Source organism: Crocuta crocuta, unplaced genomic scaffold (genome assembly GCF_008692635.1).
Source record: "Crocuta crocuta isolate KB4526 unplaced genomic scaffold, BGI_CrCroc_1.0 scaffold479, whole genome shotgun sequence".
Classification (NCBI taxonomy): Eukaryota; Metazoa; Chordata; class Mammalia; order Carnivora; family Hyaenidae; genus Crocuta; species Crocuta crocuta.
In genome coordinates, this window is record NW_027531875.1 from 3,706,542 (window position 1) to 3,733,267 (window position 26,726).

At 34.5% G+C, this 26,726-nt stretch overlaps 1 protein-coding gene across 3 annotated transcripts in view; it reads right to left on the reverse strand.

The window, feature by feature from the left end:
- The window catches only part of CSMD3 (CUB and Sushi multiple domains 3), a 1,194,711-nt gene that overhangs the window by 568,027 nt on the left and 599,958 nt on the right, over positions 1–26,726 (reverse strand). For all 3 annotated transcript variants that reach the window (XM_077772930.1, XM_077772929.1, XM_077772928.1), the window contains one exon: positions 3,694–3,797. In XM_077772930.1, the coding sequence (XP_077629056.1) occupies positions 3,694–3,797 (104 nt within the window). The remainder of the gene's footprint in view (positions 1–3,693; positions 3,798–26,726) is intronic.

A 26,726-nucleotide genomic window follows, 5' to 3' on the forward strand; every position in this document is an offset into this window, starting at 1 on the left:
GCTCCACATTGTCAGGCCCCACGTTGGACTGGGCCACACATTAGACTCCTTTCTGTAGCCTGCTTGAGATTTGCTCTCTGTTCCTTCCCCACTCTCTCTCTCAAAAATAAGTAAACTTTAAAATATAAAATAAAATAATATCTTTTCAACCAGGGTCTTTAAATAAATTCTTAACAATTTACCATGCCACATAGGTAATACTGCTTTTAAACTTGAACAAGACAGCCTCTTTCCTAATCCCTTCCCCATGGAGGGGCTTCTTCTGATCGTTCCTTAACTGTCACCCAGGGATGTTCCTGCCTGGTGCCTGCATCCCTCCCCCACTTCTCCTTCCAGATCCTAGGCCAGTTGCCAGCCCGTGGTATCATTAAAACAGAAATTGGAAGTAAGTCTTTCAAACTTCTTGAGTAATTTGAAAGGGTAATTTCGTGTGGTGAATTTTGCCATAGAAAAATAATGGGATTGTCCTTATATGTGTTTTTATTTCATTTTTTCTAGAATTTTATTTTTCTTTTACTTTACAAAAATATCAGTTCAAGAAGGATAAGAAATAAAAAACAAATCTTCTCTTTTAACAGTTTGCTTGAGAAGTACCCATTCTACAACTCACTGGCACCTGGTACCCTGGATTTCCCTGCTACCTGGACTTGCATGGGCCTTTTTTCCAGGTATGTTATTCCCAGGCCAGTTTACAGGACCCATATGTGCACAGTTTGGCCTAGTGGGCAGTGTTTTCAGGCAGGCATAGGCAGTTTGAATGCTTAGGCTGGGGGTTCACCTCCATGGTGAACAATGCAGCTGAGGTTGGTAAGGGCTGGTAGCAGCTAAAGGCTGGGGCTGGGACCACATTTGCCATGACTCCATGTCACAGCAGGGAAAATCACACAATTCCAAAGTGTATTTATCAAGGTAGGAGGATGGAATATATTGTACTTGAGGTACATACATATACTTTTGTATATGTGAGACATCTGATATGTGAGTTGCCATTTGCATTCTTACTCTGGGTCCTGCAAATGCCCAAATGGGTGGTTGTAAAGTTAGGAAGCTAACTTGCTTGAGAAATTTGCTTCAGGTTCACTCAAATTTATATCCGCTTCTCTGGTGGATACAAATCCAGTAAGTTCTATTCTTACAGAGTCTTAGAGTTCAAAGGAGCTTCTGATCTAATTCCAGCTCCGAAAAATCTCTGTTAGCTAGTCAGCCAACTTTTATTTGAACACCTCCAGGAGGTGGGTGTGACAGAAATCCCGTTGTACTCATCCTCACTCAAGGAAAGGAGAGCCATATTTTCAGAGAAGTGTAATTTTGTTTCTGAGGGGAAAAAGCAAGTTTCAGAAACACTTTTTGTTTACAGATAGAGCAACATAGAAGAAAAATGGGAATCACATAAATGTTTCAAAATTAATATAACTTCTCAGAGTGAGGGAAATGTAACAATAAAGTGGGACTACTACAGAAAAAAGGGACTATATGACAATAGGAATGTGAGAGGAGGAAACAGTGTAACCTTTTCTTCTTTCTCCTACAAGCAACAGAAGGCAACTCAGTCTGTAACATAAAGCTATCTTCATTGGACTATTTACTTGGATCATAAAGGTACTTCCCTTTGACACATTTGTTCTCTACGGGGTCTTTTGCTGTCCAGCTAACTTTGGGATTACCTTCTTCAAAAATCCAATTGTAAGCCTATTGNAGAGAGAGACAGGGTGTGAGCATAGGAGGGGCAAAGAGAGAGGGAGACACAGAATCTGAAGCAGGATCTAGGCTCCGATCTGTCAGCACAGAGCCTGATGCGGGGCTGGAACCCGTGAGGAAGATAATGACCGGAGCTGAAGTCGGACGCTCAACCGGCTGAGTCACCCAGGCGCCCCAATACAGGACTTTTAAAATTCATTTTAAAATATCCACACCCCTGTCTTACAATATAAAAGGAAATAAGGACATCATGCACACTGACAAGGAGAATTTTGAAATGGACAGCAAAACCACTAACGGAGTTTTGGAAAGTTGGTGTTTTGGATTTGTTTTTTGTTTTGTTTTGGTTTGGTTTTTTTTTTTTTTTTGAGGCCATTGAGGTCAAATCAGAGTGGGTTCAAAATTCTCTAAAAAGGGGGTTTGCAGAAAATTAAGGAGTTAAAGGTTGTGGCGAGAGGCAGTGTGGAGTGTGTGGAGGTGGAACAGCCGTGTTCACAGGTCAGCTATTATGGAAGGATCAGGAAACAAAGGTGTAACCCTCTCCCTTCCCCACCACCTACAGCAGGGCTCTGGATTTATACAGAAGTTCTCTTTATTAAGGAGGACTTCACTCTTTTTAATCTTTTTAAATATTTATTTATTTTTTAGAGAGAGAGAGAGAGAGAGAGAGAATGAGAACAGGGGAAGGGCAGAGAGAGAGGAAGACACAGAATCTGAAGCAGGCTCCAGGCTCTGAGCTGTCAGCACAGAGCCTGACATGAGGCCTGAACTCACGAACTGCAAGATCAGGACGTGAGCCGAAGTTGTTCGCTTAACTGACTGAGCCACGCAGGTGCCTCAAGAAGAGCTTGTTTTTCTATATTTAAAATAAGAGTTGTGGCGGGGGAGGGAAGATTTCCTCTCGGTATGTAAACATATATAGTAAAGTTATTGCCCTATTTCTTCTGAGTTTTGTAAAAACATTAGATATATATCATTACAAGAAGGTCTGGATCTGAATAATGTGTGTGTGTATGTGTGTGTGTGTGTGCACGTGCGCACACAGACACACATACACACACACACTATACTCTCACAGTCTTAGGGTTATTTAAACATAGTGTTTTTTTTTTTTTCTTTCCTAGCTCTTCTTCACTAGGGGACCAATTTAGATCTATTGATTAAACAGTCTAAAAGGTAATGCTCACAGAATGAAGCTTTAAGTTTTATTCCCACTGGAGATGAAATACTCACTGTGAACTTTGATTTGATGGTATGGAGAATTCCATTGGGTTGATAAAGAAATCAAAAGTTATGAAAGGAATTCTGAGAGAAAGTGTACCCTACGCTTTTGACGTTCACAACAGAGAAAATATAGTGCCCCCCCAAACATTTTTCATGCCACTATTAGACGTATATTATTAGAATGAATAGCCCAAGGATTGGGCAATAAGTGAGTTCCTAACATTTCCTCTTTTTCAATATATGATCACAGTTTTAGTCCAGATTGTGAACCATATTTGGTCTATTTTACTTATTTCAACTCTGAGAGTGGTTTATTGCTAACTACTTCAAGTGTTAAATCATTATAAAACTTTAAACTTAGATCTCGATGGCTAGGTATGTTTTTACAGCTGATAAGAACAGCACACATCAGTCTTCAATACCAGTATCAGAGTCCTCTGGGATCCATTTTATGCTTATTTTTTCATTCCATCTTTAAATTCAGTAGTGGGAAGGATATTTTCCAAAATAATGTCTAATCATCTCTTCTGCAGTTTCACTATAAGCCTCCATTTCTCACAGGTCACTGGATATGAATTCTAAAAGAATTCTGTTTATATCAAGTACCTTAAACCTCACTGAAGAAGAACTAATAAAAATAATATGTGTAGGTTGATTATAATTACCAAGTTACTATGCTTCTTCTGTTCTAGCAATGGGAAGGACCAAAAAAGGGTAAAATTTACTAAAGACCTGACAGGCAAAGTCAAGAATGAAATGCTGAGCACTTACACTTGCAACACTGTCCTCGGGTCTCCAACTTCACCCCCATCACCAATTGTCAGGGTATCATAGCCAATCTCCAGATCGAATTCTTCAAAATTTATCTGTATAACCTAGCAATAAACAGAAACAAGCCCTTCAAATATGTTGCACTATTTAATGAAAACAAAAAGAAAGTAATGGCAATAGGACATTTAAAATGCATATTAGACTTACTGTATTTATCTATAAAAATTTATTATCATGGCAGCCGATCATGTCAGACTCTTCCTAAAGTTCAATCATTACAATTTTCATGATTTGTTTTTGCTGTATTGTACCTTCTGTAATAATTTTTCAATGAAATGGCATGGCTTCTGTTTATAGAACATTCTTATTTGAAGCATGATTAATGCAAATCTACTTTGAGAAGGCTTTATAAAAAGTACATGTAGGTGGAGATTCATTTTCCATACATTTGCATATATTTTTATAAAGCTAACATGAAAAAACACAGTGTGCTATTTCCATTAAATAGTAAAGCTTAAAAAGCATTAGAACTAAATTTGAATCTAGATCACCAGATTTAAAGGTATCATATTTATTTTTGTGTATCCTTTGGTAATAGAATCCCTCAAATATATTATGACATTCTAGCAAAACTAGAAGCAAATTATACCACAACAAAAATTTAGTGTTATTTCTTACTAAAATATACTCATGCATTCATACATTGGTTACAGATCCATAATTTCATATTTAATAAAATTGGAATTCTTAAATTGGGAATCTAATATAGTATTAAATAATGACAATTAACAATTACTACAAGAAGAAATTACATAAATACTGTTCTATACACAATCATGCCTTGAGCAAGAAACAATTAATAATAAAATGTCATTCATTACCAGATTAAAAAATGAATGCCTGAGGTCATCAATTTTACTAAAGAATAAATGAAAAAGGCATCTCTCTAATGGTTTTCATAACTATGTTACTTTGATATCATAAAAAGAAGTTATAAAAAATGAGAGATTTTATATTCTGTCTCTTTTAAGCTTTACAACACAAAAAAAGTATTTTTGATCAGGCTTATCTCTTGATATTTTTAATAATTTTACCTTAGCATTGACTAGCACAATTGTTTTGGTCAAGTTTAAGTATAGAATATATAAAAACATTGAATTCTAATTTTATATGGCTGTTGCTGAAAAACATGTTTTCCTGTTGTACACTGAGTTACATATAAATACTCTCACTTAATAATTGCCTGTCAATAGAGATTTAGGTTGATTTTCATTTTTTTGCTATTGTAAGCAACATGGTTATAAACACTATTAAACAATTCTGGTTCAAAATCTATCTCTAGGTAATATGCTTGAAAGTGTAATTTCTGGATAACAATAAAGCAAAAATTCAGTTTCATAATACTGTACCGTAAGGTTTTTCCAAATCATTTTACCAATTTAAATGCTCACAATTCATACACATCAAGTTTCATTATTTCTATCAATCTAGAGAATGTAAAAAGTGATCTTTTGTGTTTTCTTCATTAGTAATTAAATTATATATATTTAATATATTTATCATTTATGTTTCCTTTTCTGTGACATAACTCTTTGTACTTTGGCTATTTTCACTTGAACTGCTTGTTATTGATTGCCGTAATTCTTTATGTCAGTGATTCCTAACACATTTCCTTTATACCACACATAGAAAAGAATAATATTTTGAGACTCTGAAGTGAGCAGATGAGACTGCTTGCAATGCTTGCAGGAGGCCCTGCCCTGCCTCATAGAGAGCTAATGTCTTTGTTCTGTGACTTATTCACAACACATCATTCATAGGATGCCACTGAGCCTGACTCACTAGTTGAGAAGATCAGCTTCATATATTCTGGATACTAAACTATCGCATGCTATGTGTGTTGCAATATCTTCTTCAAGTTCATAGCTTGCTTTTACTTTCTTTGTTAACTCTTTTGATAGGAAGAAATTACTAATTTTACTAGTGTAGGGTTTTTAAAAAATATTTCATTTATTTTTGAGAGACAGATAGAGACAGCAAGAGCACGGGAGGGTCAGAGAGAGAGTGAGACACAGAATCCAAAACAGGATCCAGGCTCTGAGCTAGCTGTCAGCACAGAGCCCTACGCGGGGCTCGAACCCATAAATCCTGAGACCAATGCCTGAGCAAAGTCAGATGCTTAACTGACTGAGCCACTGAGGTGCCCCTAAAGTAGGATTTTTAACAGATACCATATGTTTTCATTCATATGTGGATCAGGAGAGACTTAACAAAAGACCATGGGGGAGGGGAAGGGGAAAAATAGTTATGGAGAGGGAGGGAGGCAAGCTATATGAGACTCTTAATTACTGAGAACAAACTGAGGGTTGATGGGGGTGGGGGAGAGGGGAAAATGGGTGATGGGAATGGAGGGATTCCATTCCAATTGTTGGGATGAGCACTGGGTGTTATATGGAAACCAACTTGACAATAAACTATATATTTTTTAAAAAGTAGGACTTCTAATCTTTTAGTTTATAAGTAACATTTTTGTATTGCATATTATCCAAGGACATAAAGATATTTTTTTTCAAATCTTTATTTTTGGGGAATTAACTTTTATAAAAAGCATGAAGTAGGTACATGTACAATAAATAGTAGAAAACCAGCACAACATTCCTTTCATTTTTTTAACTCCAATATGGAAAACAGTTGTCTCAATAATTTTAATTGAATAAATAGACCTCTTTTCCCCTGTGATCTGCATGGCAGACTCTGACATATATCAAGAGTCTATATATGAGGATGTTGGTTTGGAAGCTCTAGATTCTATTCTTTCAGTCAGTTTGTGTGCCCCTGAATCAACATAAATTGGCTAACCCTTATTGCTATAAAATAAGACTATCTAATGAGTCATATACTCCATTTTTCTATACACATTTTGAAAACATTTTTTGTTATTTTGTATATAGAAATATACAAAATATTTGTTATTTGTATACTTAAATGAAATTTATTTTTGCTTATTGAGCTCATGTTTAGGCAACTTGATAAGACTTTCTTTTTTTAAACTTAATTATTTGTTTTATTCTTTTATAGTTTATCATCAAGTTAGTTTCCATATAACACCCAGTGCTCATCCTATAAGCCCTCCTCCATGCCTGTCACCCCCCATCCTTCTCCTCTACTCCCATCTGCCCTAAGTTTGTTTTCAGCATTCAAGAGTCTCTCACGGTTTGCCTCCCTCCCTCTCCTCAACTATTTTTTCCCCTTTCCCTCCCCATGGTCCTCTGTTAACTTTCTCCTGTTCCACTTATAAGAAGACTTTCTTCTTATGATTCCTTATTATTTATTATTTGTAAATTATTTTTTGTTTTGTACATAATAAGCATGCCTTCTGTAAGCAAAAATTTCAATCTTGTTTATTCTTGTTTCTTTTATCTTAACTGCCTTGGAGCTCTGCTTCAACGTTCAATAGAATAGGTTGTAGTTGGCCTCATTAAATTGTACATCATTTGAAAAGGAATGCTTCTAATGTTTCACCATTAAGAATGTTATTGAGGTAAATATACTTTATGAAGGCAAGGAAGTTTTCTTCATTGATTTTACTTGCTAGTTTAGTATCAAAATTTTATGGATAGCATCAAATAAATTGACAAGTGTGCATTTTCATTTCTCTTATGGAAGACCTTTTCAAGCTTGAGGATAATCGATTTTTTGAAAGTTGAGTAGAACTATCCTAAAGAAAATATAAGCCTCTTTCTAAGGAGTAGTAGTTAAGCTTTTGCTGCTGGTCTAATTATGTTTTGGTTATAGAATTATTCAGGCTTTCAGGCTTTTTCTTTTTTTCCCCCTTGAGTCAATTTAAGTAAGTTTAATTTTTCCCAGAAACATTTCAATACTGAGAAAGTTTTCAAATTCAGTCATGTAGTTATTTACTTTCTTTTGGTCTATGCTAAGTCTCTACTTTGATCCTGTTCCATTTCTAATATTATTTAAATGTGTTTTCTCTATCTTTATTATTTTTATTGTGGTAAGATATATGATAGAAAATTTGTGCTTTTAACCATTTTTGAAGAGTACAATTTGGTGGCATTATGTTCATAATATTGTGCAACCATTACCGTGGTCTGTTTCCAAGAAATTTTCATCACATCAAGCCAAATCCTGTTACTATTAAGCAATAAATCCTCATTTTCCCTTTTACCCAGCCCCTGGTAACCTCTAACATACTTTCTATCTCTACAAATTTGCTTAGTAGAAGTATTTTTTGTAAGTAGAATTACACAGTAGCTGTCTTTCTGTATTTGGTTTATTTCACTTAGCATAAGGTCTTTGACATTCATCCATATTGTAGCAAATTTGTTCCTTTCTTGAATAATTAATAATATTCATTGGCTGAATAATATTCCATTGTATTTATATAGTTTGTTTTTTTTTAACCATTACTCTTGTGGTTGACACTTGGGATATGTCTATCTTTTGCCTATTATGAATACTGCTACTATGAAGATTGGTACACAAGTAAATATTTGAGTCTGTTTTCAGTTATTTGAGGTATATACCTAAGGGTGGAATTTGGGTCATATATTAATTCTATGGGTTTTTTTGTGTTTTTTTTTGTTGTTTTTTTTTTTTTTTTTGGAATTGCCAAACTGCTTTCCAGAGTTACCACAACATTTTAACTTTCCAGAGTTACCAGCAACACACAAGGGTTCCAATTTTTCCACATTCTTACTAGTTGTTATTTTTTGTTTTGATTATAGTCATACTAGTAGGTGTGAAGTAGAATCTACTTGTGGTTTGGTTGCATTTATATAATAATTAATGATGTTCAATATCTTTTCATGTATGTATTGGCCATTTGTATATCTTCTTTGGGGACCTGGCTATTCAAGTTATTTACTCAATTTTAATTAGGTTGTTTTATTACTGCTAAGTTGTAAAACCTGTTTATATATACTCAATATTAGTTTCTTAATAGATATGATTTACAAATAATTTCTCCCATTGTGTGGGAGAAACTCTCCCTTCTCACTCTGATGATAGTGTTCTTTGGTGCCCAAAAGTTTTTAATGTAACAAAATACAATTTATCTTTTTTTGTGTTGTTGATTACGCTTTTGGTGTCATTTTTAAGAAATCATTGTCAAATCTATTTGGCAAATTTTACTGTATGCTTCCTTCTAGGAATTTTATAATTTAAGCCTTTAAACAGAGCTCTTTGATCTATTTTGAGTTAATTTTTCTATATAGTACAAGTAAAGATCCAATTTTGTTATTTTTGTATGTGGCTATCCAATGTTTCCAGCACTATTTGTTAAAGCAATAATTCTTTCCTCATTGAATGGTCTTGGTACCTATGTGAAATTAATTGATCATAGATGTGAGGAATTATTTCTGAGTTCTTTAGCTTGTATTTATCTGGGAATACCTTGATTTCACCTTCATTCTTCAAAGACAGCTTTGACAGTTATAAAATTCTTGCTTGACCTCTTTGCTCTTACACCATATAAATATGTCATCCCACTGGTTTTTGGATTACATGTCTTTTTCTTATTAAAAATCAGCTAGTAATATATTTAGGATTTCTTGCACATGACCAGTGATTTCTTTCCTAATACTTTCAAGATTCTCTTTGTGTATACATTTCAGAAATTTGACTATGATATATCCAGGTATGGAACTCCTGGAGTTTATCTTGGAGTTTGGTGAGCTCCTTGAACATGTTGATTTATGTATTTCTCAAATTTGGGAAAATTTTGACCATGATTTCTCGAAATATTCCTTGTGCCACTTTCTCTAACTTCTCCTTCTAGGACTCTTTAATACATTTGTTGGCCCACTTGTTCATATCCTACAGGTTTAATGTCCTTTCATTATGTTTTCATTTATCTTTTAAATTTTTTTCTTTATATTCCTCAGACTTGATAATTTCAATTGTCCTATCTTCAAGTTTACTAATTCTATCTTCTACCTAATCAAATCTGCTATTGAACTTCTCTAGGCTTTTATTTCAGTTAAAGTCTCAATATTTCTATTTGAATTCTTTTTATAATGTATATCTCCTTATTGATATTCTCACTTTATTCATATATCATTTCTTGGTTTCTTTTAATTCTTTGTCCATGCTCTTTGAGAATAAATAATACAGTTATTGTAAATCTTTGTTTAATATCTTCAGTGATGGAACTTCTTTAGGGATGGTTTCTGTCAATTTATTTTGTTGCTTTGGATGGTCATACTTTCCTGCTTATTTGTTTGCTTTGTGATTATTTTATTGTTGCTGAAAGCTGGATATTTGATTATTATAATGCAGTAGTTCTGGAAATCAGATTCTCTTCCTTCTCTAGGATTTGTTGTTCTTGATTGTTGAAAGCTTAACTTGTATTCATAAATATTTTGCCTAGACTTTTTAAAAATACAAGTGGCTTAAAATATAATACTTTTAGTATTCTGGGGCTATTATAACAAAATACCATAATCTGAATAGCTTATAAGCAATAAAAACTTTATTATCACAGTTCTTAATGCTGGAAGTCTGTGATCAAAATGCTGGCTGATTCAGCATCTGGTTAGAGCAAGCTTCCTCATACATGAGATTTTTTTTTCTCTGTAACCTGGTAAAACAGAAGGTCTTGGGAGCTGTGAGGCCTCTTTTACTATAAGAGCACCAATCTTATCATAATGGCTCCATCCTGCAGACCTAAGCACTTCCCAAAGCCCACCTCCTAATATCATCATACTGGGGATTAAGATTTCAACACATGAATTTTGAGGTGACACAAACATTCAGACCATAGCAACTCCTCCTCCAGTCTTTGAGGATGGGTTCAGAGCTGGGACACCACTTTAGTATTTAGCCAGACCATTTATAGTTCTACCTTAACCTTCACTTGCTGCTTAACACTGAGCTGATAGATCAGCCAGTGATGAAAACTTCAGGTCTTTCCTGAACATGTGTTTTGTCCTGCACGTGCATGTGACTTTCTAAATTCTGCCTTATACTGGAGGGCTTTCAAATGCCCTTATTTCCCCTAAAAAAACTCTGTTATTTCTAGTGACTCATTCATGGTAGCTTACTTCTCTATCTATTTAGTTACATTTAATAGTAAAACCATATTTATATGAGTTTAAGCTTTGAGAATCCTGAGACCCTAAATTGGGTATAATATTATTCATTTTATGCTAATTGGATCCAAGAGTTACTACCAGGTTGGTGCCATTTTTATATCATCTGAGGGTTTTAACTAAATGCTAAATTTCAAGTTTAGGTTCTTTACCTAATGATCCAAGGAGACTAGTCTCCAGTCTTGGTCTTCTCATTCCAGAGATTTATTGCCATCTGCTCCAAGAAAAACCAAACTTTCTTTCTATTTCATCTCCTATTTTTCATTCCAGCTCATGTTCTTTTCATTATGTCATTATGTGCTTATATATTTATATGTGTTTGTATGGTATCTATGCATAGCATAGATATGCATATACATTTGCTTTCTTTTGCAAACCAGAAATGCACCGAAAACTGTGTTCTTTGTTTTTCAGTGGGAAGACCTCTCAGAGTACCTCATCTGTCATCCTATCAAAAGAAGAAATCCCATGATCCACTTTACCTTGAACCACTTCACAACATATTTCAAATTAGGAAATGCCTCCTTTTTATGGCTTTAAAAGCCTAATCGGCTATTGGAGACAAATTAGGTATCTAATAAATGACTGATTGTTTGATTGCTAATTATATGCCAAACCCTTGATAGTCATTATTGTATAATCATGTGCTAAAGGATTTGGACACCCATTTAATGGTAGATTTTATTTTGCCTGAATTGTAACTGAGATTCATGGATGTATATATGTAACAATGAGAATCCTACTTCATTTTAATTTAAGTGATGAACTAATTACTAACTAGTCAATATACTTTCAGATAAGCACTTAACCACTGAGCTGTCAGTTGAAATTTTAGACACTTGTAATTCTTGAATAGTTTCAATGACACTCAATCACTAAGAAGCTGGAATGATCTGATTGAATTTGTAAAATGCATTCATTTTAATTTGACTCATGGTAGACTTAGTTTAAATATTATAGAATAGTCCTTTTGAAGTAAAATTTATACATTAAAAATTAATTTTGCCTCAACTAGACACATTAATATAATTAAAACACTATAGTAAAACTGAAAAATAGTACATTGAAACAGTTCCAAAAGAAAAAATTGGAAGGTATAAAAATAATTTGGAAAAACAACAACAAAAATCCCTGTTTACACAAGAATATCCATAACATCAGGACTCTGATGTAATATTTTCTTTTTATGACTTGTCCTTTAATATGCAGTTGACCAAATAGCCATTTTTTATCCCTTTATTTTTGTTTAATGTGTAAATGAAATGAATAGTTAAAAGTCAACAAATCCTCATCAATGCAACATGAATGTATTCTTTACATGTTTATATGGTAAGTAGGGCTGAAACATTTAGTAGGAAAATTAAAAGAATACCATGCATATTTGTAGAGAAAGAAATTTCATACATTTGCCTCTCTTATTTGTTCCTAATTATTTGTGAGTGGGAAAAGAAAACTGTATTTTAACTCATGGAACTGTAAAAAAATAAAGGTGTGATAGTAAAATATGTCCCTAAAACATAGAAATGATCTATAATTGTCTTGATTTCTTTTATCCAAATAAACCACTATATTGACTTCCGTTTGTAATGATTCCAAATGGCTTGCAAAGTGCAGCTTATTGAAGTCATGTTAAAACCATTTAAGCTACTCATGTAGCTGATTAAGAATAGTCTCATGTACTGTTTCAGATTCTGTGTCTCCCTCTCTCTTTGACCCTCCCCTGCTCACGCTCTCTCTCTCTCAATTTCTCTCAGAAATAAATAAAAACATTAAAAAAAGAATAGTCTCATGTATTTTAACATTGCTTTCCAGAAGTGAGAAATCTGTAAACAGCATTAAGTATTAAATACCTAGTAGATCCATTTCCTGTAAGACCTAAGATACAGGTTTTCATAAGGTACTTTGGTATATAACCTATGTGTCATAATTTTTTTCTCTGTATCATTCATAGAGGATTTAAAACCATGACTTCTATGTTATTGCATTTCATGAAGTCATGTGGTATTCCCACTAAATTATATATATCTGTTACTTGTGAAATTAAAAAAGCAACAAACATTAATATTGTGTGAGTCATTAGCTTTAGTACCACTGCTACTCAGTACCAGTAGCAACATGCATTGCTATACTTTAATCCTAAAAGTTTATGTAGTGTATATCTGCACATTAGTTTGGCCACTGACCACCTTGTGTTTGAAGAATTAGGAATCTTGGTAGGAAGGACAGCATAGTCTGCAATAGAATTAGATACTATATTCTCTATCACTACTTGCATTTAGAGTACAGGTATGAGATTAAGCTTTCCCAACTATTCTGGCAGAAGGTGGCTGAATTAATAGAAACATCCAGGTTTAGGGGCAATAGTGGTTGTAATAAAGAATGACACCGAAGTTCTAGAGCAACAACATCAATAGAAAAAATCCTCCCAAAAGTCAGAAGCAGTTTGGCCTAATGCCACATCCATGTGCTTAAACATCACAGTATTCTTCATTTGCATAGGAAAAGTCTGCAATTTAGAAGATACTGTCTGTCTGCCAAATATCTGATATATAATAAGACAATTTGTAAATATGTCCTTTGATGTAAGGCATATGCCTCATGTCTTAAATAGTGATGGCAAGAGGGGATAATTTCTGAAATTTAAGAAGTAATAAACAGTATGTCAATTCTTTGGGGAAAGAGTATAGGAAGTGGAGATTAGTATAACCTAGTTTATCTTCCTTAGTAAAATCTGCATTGTCTTTGCATCAAAATAAATCTGAAAGCTGGTGAAATTTCTCAATATTTATCTAGTTGCTGACCGTTCTATAAAACATTCTGTACCAATATAATCAGCATAACATTCAAATGAATCTTCGATGCTGTTTAAATTAAAAACTTAAAGATGCTTTGATATTAATACCAAGCTATACTCATTAGCAAGACAGGATAATACAGCTAAAGGCACAGGCAATGCCTAGAGTTTAAATATCATCTCTGTCACAGAATCCTATACTATTTGGAGAAAGTCTCTGATATCTATAAAAGAGTGTTCATAATTCATACTTCCTAAGTTGAAGTTAGCTACATTAAACAAAGTTGTTAAACACACACACACACACACACACACACACACACACACAAACTGTGCTTGATACAGAGTAGACCCTCATAGATGGCAATTATTATTAACTATCATAAGCTACTCATCATAAAATAGATGTTCACATTTGTTCATCATAGATCTTGAAAATGAAGTTCTTTTTTAGAAAACCCCACTATAATTCGAAGAGAAGAGTGCCTTCCCCAACATTTATGCTACTAGAAATATATCTTTCCTGGAAGTAGCTTTTTCTACATTGTTTGTTTCAGAATTATAATTACAATAATATTCTGATATTAATAAATACTTTTGCTGTCAGGTGAGGAAATGCAGAACACTCAATATATGCATATGTACAAAATATACAAAGTTGAAGTTTAAGGTATGCAATGCAAAGTCACATAATCAATTTGACATCTAATTAAAGCACCTCTTTTTTCATATACTTCCAGATATTGGCAATCATAGTCCAATGAGGACACCAAACATAAACAAGATAAATACAATACCCTATCTTATGTGTTTTGGGATATGGACACTCAGGATCACATGGGAGCAGGGGGAAGAACCACACAATCCAACTGGAAAGAAAAGTGCAAAGAGTTCCTCAAAGAGGAAATCCTCAGGCAGTGCAAAGTAAAGCAAAGATGAGAGTTGGGTAAGAACTTTATAGGGGAGAGCATGAAAAATGTCACAATGGGGAAAAAATACTCTTGTTTCTGTACTATCAACTGTAAAACAGGAAGTAATGAGAAAGAAAGCTAAAGATGGAGGTAGGGATCCCATCATGTTGAACTTTATCTTCTAAATGAGGAGCAGCAAGTAATGAATTTTTAGTAAAGAGCTGACAGGATGGTAATTGCTTTTGTTATGCTCACTTTGGCAGCAGAAATAATCTGAATTTGAAGAAGAGCAGGCAGAATTAGATCATGACCTAAACTTGGATATCAAAGTAGGTGTTGAGAATAGACTCAATCTAGATTTCTTTACCCCAAATAAAAATGATTATAGTAATTTTCCCCCTTTCCTCTTTTTATACATATAAAAGCACTATTCAGTGGAGTGCCTGGATGGCTAGTCAGAAGAGCATGTGACTCTTGATTTCCAGGTCATTAGTTTCAGCACCATGTTGTGTATGGATATTCATAAAAAAAGATAATAAACTTAAAGATAATAAACTTTTTTTTTACCAAAAAAAAATCTATTCAAAAGCCCCCACAAAAATCTATTTTACAGGACTATCTAATCAAATTGTATTGGGTATAAGTCTAATTTTGACAAAGCAGAATATGCAGAACATTTGTTTTAAAAACATGTATTTTAGAATAATCCTAAAATTTGGCTGTTTTTGTTACACGTATTGTATTAGATAAGTATTATGTGTATATATGGAAAATTAGTGTTCAGTAACTATTTAGTATTCACTTGAATTTGCTTATCATTGTAAAAAGGAAATATACAAAGATATATACTTGAAATTTGTGAAACAGATAAACATTGTAAGATATAAAAGTCTTAAATATGATACATGAAAATCCAATATGTATTCATTTCAAAGCAATCTTATTTTAGAAGAAAGTATTAATCATTCATATTCTAGAAAGATTATATGTTGCAGTATTATACTTGGATATTTTATTATGGAAGATATATTCTAAGCCTCTGGACTAGACCATTCAAAAATGAGAAGTGCCAGCCTAGGGAATTCTTTAGGTTCTTCCACTTTGCAGCCAGCATCAGTTAATAGTTTCAGTTCTTACAAGGACTCATATTTTAGGGACAGGCAGGGGGGCAGTATGGAGACACAGGAAGATATTGATGGAATGATAAAAGCTTCAGCTTTGTTTTATTTTTTTATGCATTTTGTATCTCCACACTATTCTTCCCCTTTAGGGGTTTCCTGGTACGTAACATCGACAGATTAAATATGGCACTACAAATGTTTCACCGAAGGGATGAAGCTACATAAAAATGAAAAAATGCATCAAATATTAAATCTGTAACACAACAGACAAAATTGTTGGTTCTTTTCTGTCATTTATTTATGCTGAGGTACTAAAGGCTATAAATATCGTAATGCATATAAATTATCAACTTAACTTATAAATTTTGAAGAAATTAATACTGTCAAATAATATTACTTGTTTTAGGATGATATTCATTACAAATTTATGCATGTTAGGTTGTACATACAGAACAATTCTTTGAAAATAAATATAAATGAGGCTCATTGAAATAAATTTTGCAAAATGGGCTATTTTGCTGGCTTTGTCCGTTTTTAATAATCAGGTCAACTTGATCTAGAGTGTCTATCTCTCCATTTCCCTATCTATATCTAGTTTTACAGATTATACTTGACTTAAAGCTTTATTTAAAAATTACATTAGTTCAAAATTATTAAACACACAAATGGTAGTGAAAAATCAGATAGTATACACACAACACACACACACACCCCTATATATATATAATGAACCACATTGTGGGTTTTAATTCTTGTCCTCAGTTTATTCTTATTATTTTTCATATGACATCAGTTCATTCATAGTCTTTGTTGCTGCCTTTTTGTTTATTTAGTTTTATGTAGTCATTGATTAATGGAGTTTTATCAGTTAATATCTATGGAGAATTTTGTTTACCTCCCAAATTATCTTCCCAAGGAAACAATTTAGGTAGAAGTCCAAGAAGTTAGGGAATAATAAAAATTATTTGACACTGAATCCATTGCTTGCCACAGCTATCCAGGGAGAAAGATTCCTGGTCCACTAATGAATATTCTTTATGGGAAGAGGTTGGGATAGAAGTGAGGAGAGGTAATTATGTTATTCTTTCCTGTTTTGAAAACTGCACCTCAATTAATAAGACTTCAATTTAAATTTTCAATGTTACACTGAAACACAAACAGATCATGTAAGTCTTCTACCTAAAACCTTTTAATTTACTTAATTCATTCTATAACTATTTAGAATCCATTCTTTACCACATTCTATTCTCATGCTGGTGATATAGACAAACTTTCTTCCCTTTTTTGGGGAAATACAAAGCAGATAGAAAAGTATTATATAATACAATGTCATATAATACCTTCAAATACTCATAAGTATTATAAAGTGCTATAAAGAAAAATAAAGCATGGAGAGAGAGTGATAGAGGTGGTCATGACAGAAAAGATGCTAGAACGTGACATTTGAGAGAAATCTGAATGAAGTAAGAGAACAACTGGTTAGGTCATTCTTCTCATTATTTTTTGGATAGATCTCAGAATGCTCTGTGTGATCTGGGCTTTATTCAGCTCTACAGTCTCTGTTTCTTCAATTATCCTCTTACCCACCATGCCACAGGACCTGCCTAATTCTAGGAGACGGGAGGGTCTTCATGGACCTTTGCAAGCAAATTTTATTTTATTATTTTCTTTATTTTTTTAAATGTTTATTTATGAGACAGAGGACTCAGGAGACAGGCAGAAAGAAAGGGGGACAAAGGATCTAAATGAGCTCTGTGCTGACAGCAGAGGGCCTGATGCAGGGATTGATCTCAAGAACCATGAGATCATGACCTGAGACGAAGTAGATACTTAACCAACTGAATCACCCATGCACCCCTGTGAGCAATCTTAACTCAGCCCTAGACACTCTCCTCTCTGCATTGCTAATCTACTGTCCTCCTTCCATATTGGCTTAACTCTCACCTGCTCTGAACGGCCTTCACTAGCCTTCACTACTGATAATTCTGAGTAGAATCCCTTTTGTTCCACTTAGAGTGTTTCTTTCGAGTTGTGACTGTTAATTTCTGTGTTTACTGTTATATTTTCTGCTTAAATCCCTAGCTGGAAGCTTTCTAAGCAGCAAATTAGATTTTTTAAAGTCTTGTAGATCAGCTGTCTAATCAATAAAAATGTAGGCTTCCCTAGGACAAGTTTAGAATTTATAGTATTGGTGCTTAATCTGGCCACTCCAAGATATATGACATCTTCGACGGTTGCTCGTGTATGGTAGAGATCATCACAGACTGAGAGTTTATAAAGAAGATGTGGAAGAGGTCCTCAGAGGAAAAAGAAAAAAAAAAAAAAGAGCCACCACTTCCTCTTTTCTGCCTTTGCCTGCGGTATTGTACAATGTGAGCGTTTATACAGTTAGGTCAGGAGGGGCCTGAAATTGAAGCAAGATATGTAATGCAGGGGAGAGACATTACACAGAATCCTACACTTCAATGATATGTGTATTCTATGTGACTGTAGTTGTATGAGGATAATCAAATCGTCCAAGTGACTCTCCTCCACATTGGTTAAACATTCCAGAAGCTAAACAACCTCTAATGCTAAGAGCAAGTATGGGATATACAGGAAAAATACTGCATTCCTTCTCTGTCCTCACTAGCCAGCTGCAGCTGCTGTTGAGGTGCTGGGCAGCTGGGGCAGGAAACGATGTCCCAGAATGGTAACTGTGATTCTTATAACTCTGAGGTTGTCATTAAGATAACCTTCTACTCTGCAGTAAAATATCTCAGGAGGAGAAAGCAAAAGCTTGCAGCACTCTCCAGTTCCTTTTTCAGTCTCTCTTGGCAGACTTCTATTCCGAATTCTTAGAAACATCTGCTGATGGCTTCTGATGACTAATATCAGCAGGGAGTCTCCGCAAGGATATTCCAAGTTCTGAAATGTGTGAGAGCATGTGTTATCTGCACAGCAGGAAGCTAAGCTCAAACACTGGTGGTGGAGACATTATGCCTCAGCACACTGGGAATACAGTGGGGTGGGGTGGGGGTGGTGTGACTACTCAGTACAGTAGTAGTAGTAAGGATATTATTATTAACATTTTATATATACTTTATTCCAGATTCTGTTCTAGGTGTATTGCATGTATTATCTCATATAATCCTTCCAAGGGCCCTATGAGAAAGGCAGTATAATTTTTACTTTACTATTCAGGAAAGTAAAATACTGAAATTCAATGACAGTTAGTGGAAATATCAAACTCTCATATAAACAAACAATCAGTATGTTGCTTCAGTTTTCAAGATGTTAAAATGAAGCTACCCCAACATAGTAAAAATTCAATCTTATTGGTCATATAATTATGGAATTAACGAAAAGGCATGTGATAAAGAAATGAGTTATTGAAATATTATTTTAAGAATAAATGTAATGCTTCATAGAATAAATATTTATCCTATCCAAAGAAGAGAGCGTTTATGTTCTGTTTCCTTTTACATCTTCATGCTTTCATTTACAAAAATGTACATCAGGAAAATGATGGTTGTAACAAGAAAAACAAATTTTAAACAGCTAAAATGTATGCAACTAAAAAGGGTCTTAAAAACTATGTGTATTATTTCTTCTTTAAAAAGTTATTAAAATTCATTCATAAGCAATGAATAGACTCATGTTAAGTGTTTTTAAAGCCAGTACAGTGTCTTGGCTACAATAAATTAAGAATAAAAATTGTTTCACTTAAATAAGGAAATATTTTTCATAATTCATTATATTATAGGTGATTTTTATAATGTGAAATTGCAAACAATATTTGCTTATCAGGTAGTTATTTACACCAGCTATTCAACAGCAAATACTTGTTAAGTATTTTCTGTTGTCAGATACGTTACCATGCTCGCTCATAACCATCCCTCCCTTTTTCATTATTATGGAAGAACACTGTTCATTCCATAACTCTAACTTGAGATGAATGATATTTAAAGGGCTGGCCTTTTAAGGAATAGATGTTACAAGTATATGGTTTAGTTTAAATATGTGTTAATGTCTCTCTTACACAAAGATTCTTCTTAGTTTCTATTTTACTGCCTTCTCCTTTTCTGCCTATATTTTTCACCATCAAAAACTGTGATGGTTATGGGGCGCCTGGGTGGCTTAGTCGGTTAAGCGTCCGACTTTCGCTTAGGTCATGATCTCGCGATTCGTGGGTTCGAGCCCCGCATTGGGCTCTGTGCTGACTGTCAGCTCAGAGCCTGGAGCCTGTTTCAGTCTGTGACTCCCTCTCTCTCTGACCCTCCCCTGCTCACGCTGTCTCTCTCTCTCTCCTAGAAATAAATAAAAAAAAATTTAAAAAAAAAACAAACTGTGATGGTTAGATGAGTTTCAGAAGCAGTAAAGAAATACTTTACTTGAATACAATACTATGTCTCAAAAATTACCTCAGTAGCTGGATACACACCATACTTTTCTACACTAACCATTGAAGATGTACATCAATGTTTCTATTCCCTATTTCCTATAATCCTAGTATAATCCCCTGCTAGGGAAAGAGAGTAAAAGGTGTGAAACAGGAATGGCATAGAATTTTAAAACAATTGAAAGATATTTAAATCTGTCTATAGATAAAGGGATCTATCTCTCTGGGAAGAAAAAAAAGACAAAGTAGGACATAATTCAAAGATTTCAAAGTTTGCCTTTATCACTTTCCTATCTCTTGAATATTAATTAGAGTAGCTCTCTTTTGCTGGATGAAAACATCATCCTTTAAAAGCCCTCTCCTCTCCAATGTCTTTTCCCTCCTTCATTCCACCTGTGGTAGACAGAATAATGGCCTCCCAATGGCATCCATGCTTTAATCCAGGAAATTTGTGACTCAATCACTTTATATATTAAAAAGGAACTTGCAGATGTGATTGAGGTTGAGGACTCTGAGATAGAAAATTTATCCTAGATTACCCAGGTGGGCCCAATCTAATCACACAAGTTCTTAAAAATAGAGGAAGAAGGCAGAAGAGTGTGCCAGAGAAATGTGATTTCAGAAGGACTAGACCGCCTTTGCTGAATTTGAAGATGGAAGAAGGCAGCTGGAAATGTCTCTCAGCTGAGGGTCAGCCAAAAACAAAAACAAAAATGAAAAACCAACAAACAAGCAAAACACTGGGCACCTTGACCTTATAAGCAAAGGAAGTGAATTCTTACAACAACACAAATAAATAGGAAACATTCTTCCCTAGAGCACCCAGAAAGAAACATAGCTTACAGACACTTTAATTTTATTTCAGTGAGACCTGTACTGAACTTCTGACCCACAGAAGTGTAAGACAACAAATATGTGTTGTCCTAAGTCACAAAGTTTATGGTAATTTGCTACACCAGCAATAGAATAATCACCATCGTATCACTTAACCATCGTAACTCTTGTAATTACTCCTTACTGTGGCCACTCACTCCCCTTCAAATTTAGACGAGTCACTTAAGTTCTCTAAACTTGTTTCTGCACATATAAAATAGACATACTAATAGCAACTACTTCATACAGTTAGTGGGAGAATTAAGTGAGATAATACATAAACAGAACTTAGAACAGTGCCTAACATACCAGTTTTGTAACAGAGAAGGTCATAACTTTCCCAAACACTCTATTATCCCTCTTTCTTGGTGGTAGCATTTCTAGCTGGTACCAAGTTACCCTAAATAAAGGCTGTACTATCTATGTTTCTTGCAGCTGAGTATGATCACATTACTAAATTATAGTAAAAATATGTTTGTGTGTGTGTGTGTGTGTGTGTGTGTGTGTGTGATTCTAGAAACTTAAGAAACAGCTTGCAATTGTCGTTTGCCCTCCTTCTTCTTTATAAATTGGTTTCTGGAATGTGTGAGACACCATGTTGGAGCCTGAGACACGATACTGGAACTTGAGGGCAATGGTCATACCCTGTGAATGGTAGAGTGGCAACTAGCCTAAGTCCCTGAGGAATTTCCGGAGCAGAGCCATCAGAAATTACAGACCGCATACTTATCTTATTTAAGTCTCTCTTCTTGGAGGTTTTCTGTCTTTGAAAGCAAACCTAATCCTTCCTAAGTCTGTATATCCTGGTACTTTTAATTAAGGACCTCTTTGTCCAGTCTCCTATTTTCTTCTATGCCAACCCCAAAAGACTTTACTTGGCTGCATCAAGTAAACTAATTGTCACCATTTATGTGAATCACTTAATATTTAAGCTTAATTATCATGTAGCACAGCTCTAATTAGGCATATCACTCAAAAACAATTATAATATTGAGGTTCAAGTGTTAGGGATGCCCAACAGTTAGCAGTGGGAGGAAGGGTGAAAAAATAATCTAAATAAAACTACTTTGTATTTTGCACACTTTGCCTCCTTTATTTTTCCCTGAAGAATCAGAGAAATTCTTAGGAAGAGCTAACAAATGCAAATAAACCAGTGAAATTTTTACCTGGAAATATTTAATCAGTTCTTTCAATAAGTATGCATTTGAATAACTTTTATACAACAGGTATTATATTAGAAGTTAAGGATGAAAAGATTCAAAAGTGGTTTTTGTTACTACGTGTGACACTAAGGAAAACAGATAAGCAAACAGATAATTGCAATATAATATGACAACTGGTGAACCAGTACGCAGAGTAGGATCCTAAGTCAATCTAGGTGGGAGAACAGCAAAGGATTCCATGAACAGTGAAACGTAAGTTGAGGCCTAGAGAATGGCCAGGAATAAACTGTGTCAGGAGTTAAAAGAGGTTCAAACAGAGTAGGGAAGTATAGAGAACAGTATGTCTCCCAAACTAGAGGGTTCTGGTAATGCGTTGGTATAAAGTAGAGTGTTGGGTCATGGGCCTTGAGATATAAGAGAAGTTCAGGTTCTTGCTGGATTCATCCATGAAGTTTTACAGATCTGTTTAAATATTTTACCAAGAAAGGAGATAATATTTCATTTAAGAATGCAATTTCACAGTGGATTTGTTGACAGGCTTGAGATAGACATCAAAATGAGAGAAAGATTCAATAGTTGGGAAGTTGGTTGAGAATCCATAGGATAAATAATGAAAACTTGGATGAGAGAGAGTTAAGCAACTTTGAGGCATACTAATGAGCTATAATAAATCCATTAGACATTGTATCTAGATGTGTGTAGGAAGAGTAGAATAGAAAATGAAAAAACACTTAAATTCCGAACATAGAGGAAACTGAATTTTAAGGAAATGGCAGAAAGGATGAATACCAGGAAAAGACTAAGAAGGGGAAAATTGAGGAAATCAAGGCATAAAGGAGCCAAGGGAAGAGAGTTTCAAGAAGCAGGGAGTAGTCAATAATGCCAATTATTCAAGAACTGTTCTTTCTTTTTCAGTTTACTAATTTGTTATTGTTTAAACTATATCTTTATTATAAAATCTAACATTGATTGAGAATTAATGGATTTTTTGTTAGTATAAAATTAAAGAAGAAAAAACTAACTGTGGTCCTCTATCCAGGGATAATAGTTTTTACATTTTAGAGTATTTGTTTTTGTTTTTTACTTAATGATATTTATTAACAGACAACTATTCATTGTGCCTGCACTGAATAGTTCATTTTTAATGGTTTATTGTCAAGTTGGTTTCCATATGATACCCAGTGCTCATCCCCACAAGTGCTCCTCCATGCTCATCACCTCCCTTTCCCTACCCCCCACCCCATCTGCCCTCAGTTTGTTCTTGGCACTGAATACTTCATTTTAAATAAATATTTCAACTAAATAAACCATTTGACATGACACATTTCATTAGCAAGCGCTGTACAGGCATGATTCATTCATGAGGAGGGAAAATACAGGTCATTGCCTTTGAAAGCTTCCTTACTTCCAAGGCTAGGATACCCTACAAATGGTAAACACAGACACTTTTCCAGGCTTGAGGAATCTTCTAGTTGTTTTCCCTGGCTTCCAACCTATTGCTTTATATCAAGATCTATACTTTACCCCTGGGCTCTTTCTGAATCATGACTTGTTAGGAGTTCCAAACTGGCTTTGATTTGTCTTGAACTGCTGCCTGAGGCTGGCTCCCATTAGCTCCTCAAGTGTAGCAGATATTGTCAGTGCTTCATCCAGATTTCCCACAAATGTTTGTTGTCCTTTCTGTTATCTGTTCTGTGTACTATCAACATATTCATTTGCCTCTAAATGTCTAGAGTTATGTCTTCTGGAGTCTTCCTTCAGTCTATGGGAGCTGTTATGCCCACTCATGAGCCCTGAAGTACCTATGGTTATGGGATGTAGGAGAAAGATAGCCCAGCTCCCTAGCACTGAGTTGGAAAAAAGTCTGAGGGACAACTTACACAGGTATGGGATCAAGCTACAGCTTGGATTGTGCCTGAAATTTCACCTTGGGTTTAACTTCTTTCCTGCCCTGTTTCCCCCACTCTCTATAGAATTTCCTGGGTTCAGTTTCTTAATATATCACTTGCATATAAATCTTTGTCTTGACTCTGCTTTTTTGCAGCTACAGTCTGCAAGAAAGTGACACTTTCCATGTCTGGCTGAGGTCTCAGACCTGGCACTGAAGCTTGGCATAGGTCCCAAAGCTTGGACTCTTTGGCACATAGAGCTACTGCCTGTAAGTAGGCAGGCTAAACGAAGTGGCAAGAGGCTAGCTGCAATGATGGAATAGCAACAATATGGAAAGGCTTCTGGAAACAATGTTGTGGGTGGAAGTCAGGATGTATTCTGATGCCTAAAGAGTTTATGGGGAGGAATGCTGAATGGGTCTTTTATGGGTCTAAACAAAATGATGGGCTTAAATGTTGTGCAAGATATTTGAAAAAATATTTCACAATTTAATTATATTACCACATTCTAAAATAGACCCTGACTACTTATTCTTGAAATAAACAGTAGAATGGATTGACCTTCCTGGAAAGGGATAAGATTTCCTATTAGAAGAGGTTGTCCTTCTTGACCAGCATCTAAGTTTGAGACAGGTGTCCCATCTATCATGTCACTTCAACAGAAACCTGTGTCAAGATAATATAAAATGTAAAATTTTATCAGAACTATGAAAAGCTCAATAAGTATGCTTTCTGTTAGCACTTGAGAAAATAATATACATATATAAGTATTACTTAACATATTATAGGTTAACATTTATTTATAAAACAGTATAATTGCCACCAAAATATTTGGTGTTCGTTGTGCACAAATTTTAGACTATGCTTGATCAAAATGCCTAATAATTTCTCACATATTCCATATGCATTGCTTATTCTTATCCATTAGGTTTTTTAAATGTTTATTTATTTTGGAGAGAGAGTGTATGCATGCAGATGTGAGTGGGGGATGGGCAGAGAGAGAAGGAGACAGAATCCCATTCAGGGTCCATCCTGTCAGTGCAGAGCTTTACATAGGGCTCCAACTCACAAACTCTGAGATCATGACCTGAGCTGAAATCAAGAGTCCGATGCTTAACCAACTGAGCCACCGAGATGCCCCTACCAGTTCTTTTATTTACACAACAAATGTTAACTGGGCTCCCACTATGAGCTAGGTACTATTCTTATGCTTAAAGCTCCTTAAATATTTAACATATCTCAACATATGAATCATGATCTATTTGACGATGTCATCCCCTTAAAATTGTCTTTGGAATAAGGGGTAGCATAAATAATATATTTATATGATACTTTAAATTTAGAAAATAATGTCCAACACCCAAAGTGTCATGTTGTTTACTGACTTGGGTGTTCCTCCAACACTTCTGTAACATGACAGGGCAAGGATAATTTTTCCTGCTTTGAAGATGAGGAAACTGAGATTCGGAGACGCAAAACGACTTGCACAAGAATTCAAGGTTTCTGACTCTTAGACCAAAACTCTGTCCAGTATCCCTCTGTGTAGAATAATAAGGAACTTATTTATAAATAGGTCAGGAACATCCAGAATGAGTTTTTAAATATATACACTTAAAATCATGCCAGTCCTTTAACCTTCTTCATTGTCATATGTAGGTTACAGTCAGCCATATTCTTTGAATCATGAGGTACAAATGTGAGCCAAATTTAGAAACAAATTAAGAAATCATAATTTTGGAATACAAAGAAAGTGTTTTTGGCTAGTGTTATCCAACATTTTTTTAAGTCATAGTTAATTCACATCCTTTTGATGACCAATTTTATTTCTTCTGATACATTAGGCTTCTGATAAACTAGTAAGAGTTAAAATCTAAACTGAAGTCGACTTCACGTGCCTGTTTTTATTTTCTCTGAATCAAATTCTATGCTCAATTAATTTAACCTTGTTATTATTGACCTCCCAGTGGATTTTATTTTCTCAGTTGTGAGATTTGCTGACATCCTGGAGACATCAGTATTATTCTTACAAACAGTCATTCAATGTGGATAAAAGCACATCCCTTTAAAGTGAGAACATGAACTGGTCAAAAAGCTATAAATAATTCTATTCCACAACATTTTTATCTTGGTTCTACACACTGTACTGAAGAATTAGTTAATTAAAAAAAAACTGTACCTAATACTGAAGAACTGTTTAATTAAAAAAAAAAAACTATCTTGACTTTAGTGTTAATTTACGTTTACATTTGAAAACCCACTTCTCAAAAGGTCATTAGACATCCAAGAAATCAGAGTAGAGGTAGCCAACATTACCACATGTTTTCAAGAGCTAGAACCCTTGTATCTCAATATTGATAAAGATAGAGAAAATAGGCATATAATCAATTTGCAGGATATAGTGAAATATATTAGAGAGCAAACTGGGGAGGTAAACATTTCAACAGATTCGTTATTGTCAAAAGACAATAAAAATTATGACCGTATCACTAGCTCCCTGCCTCAGGGTTCCTTAGTGACAATGAACAGAAACATATTTTGGCTGTCTGAAGTAAAAAATAAAAAAATAATTAAATAAAGATATGGGATAGTTTCATAGAAGTAAGGAAGAGCTAAAATCCCAGCTTGCCAATGGGACCATCCCTTCTTTTTATCATTGAAGCCCCTACAGAACTTCACATGAGGCAACTGACTTGTAATGAGATGTTTATTTTCCTGAAGACCAACCACTAACTACTATCACCTTTCATATTCCCTAAAACAGAAACAAACTCTCTGTGGTGTTGTTGAATATT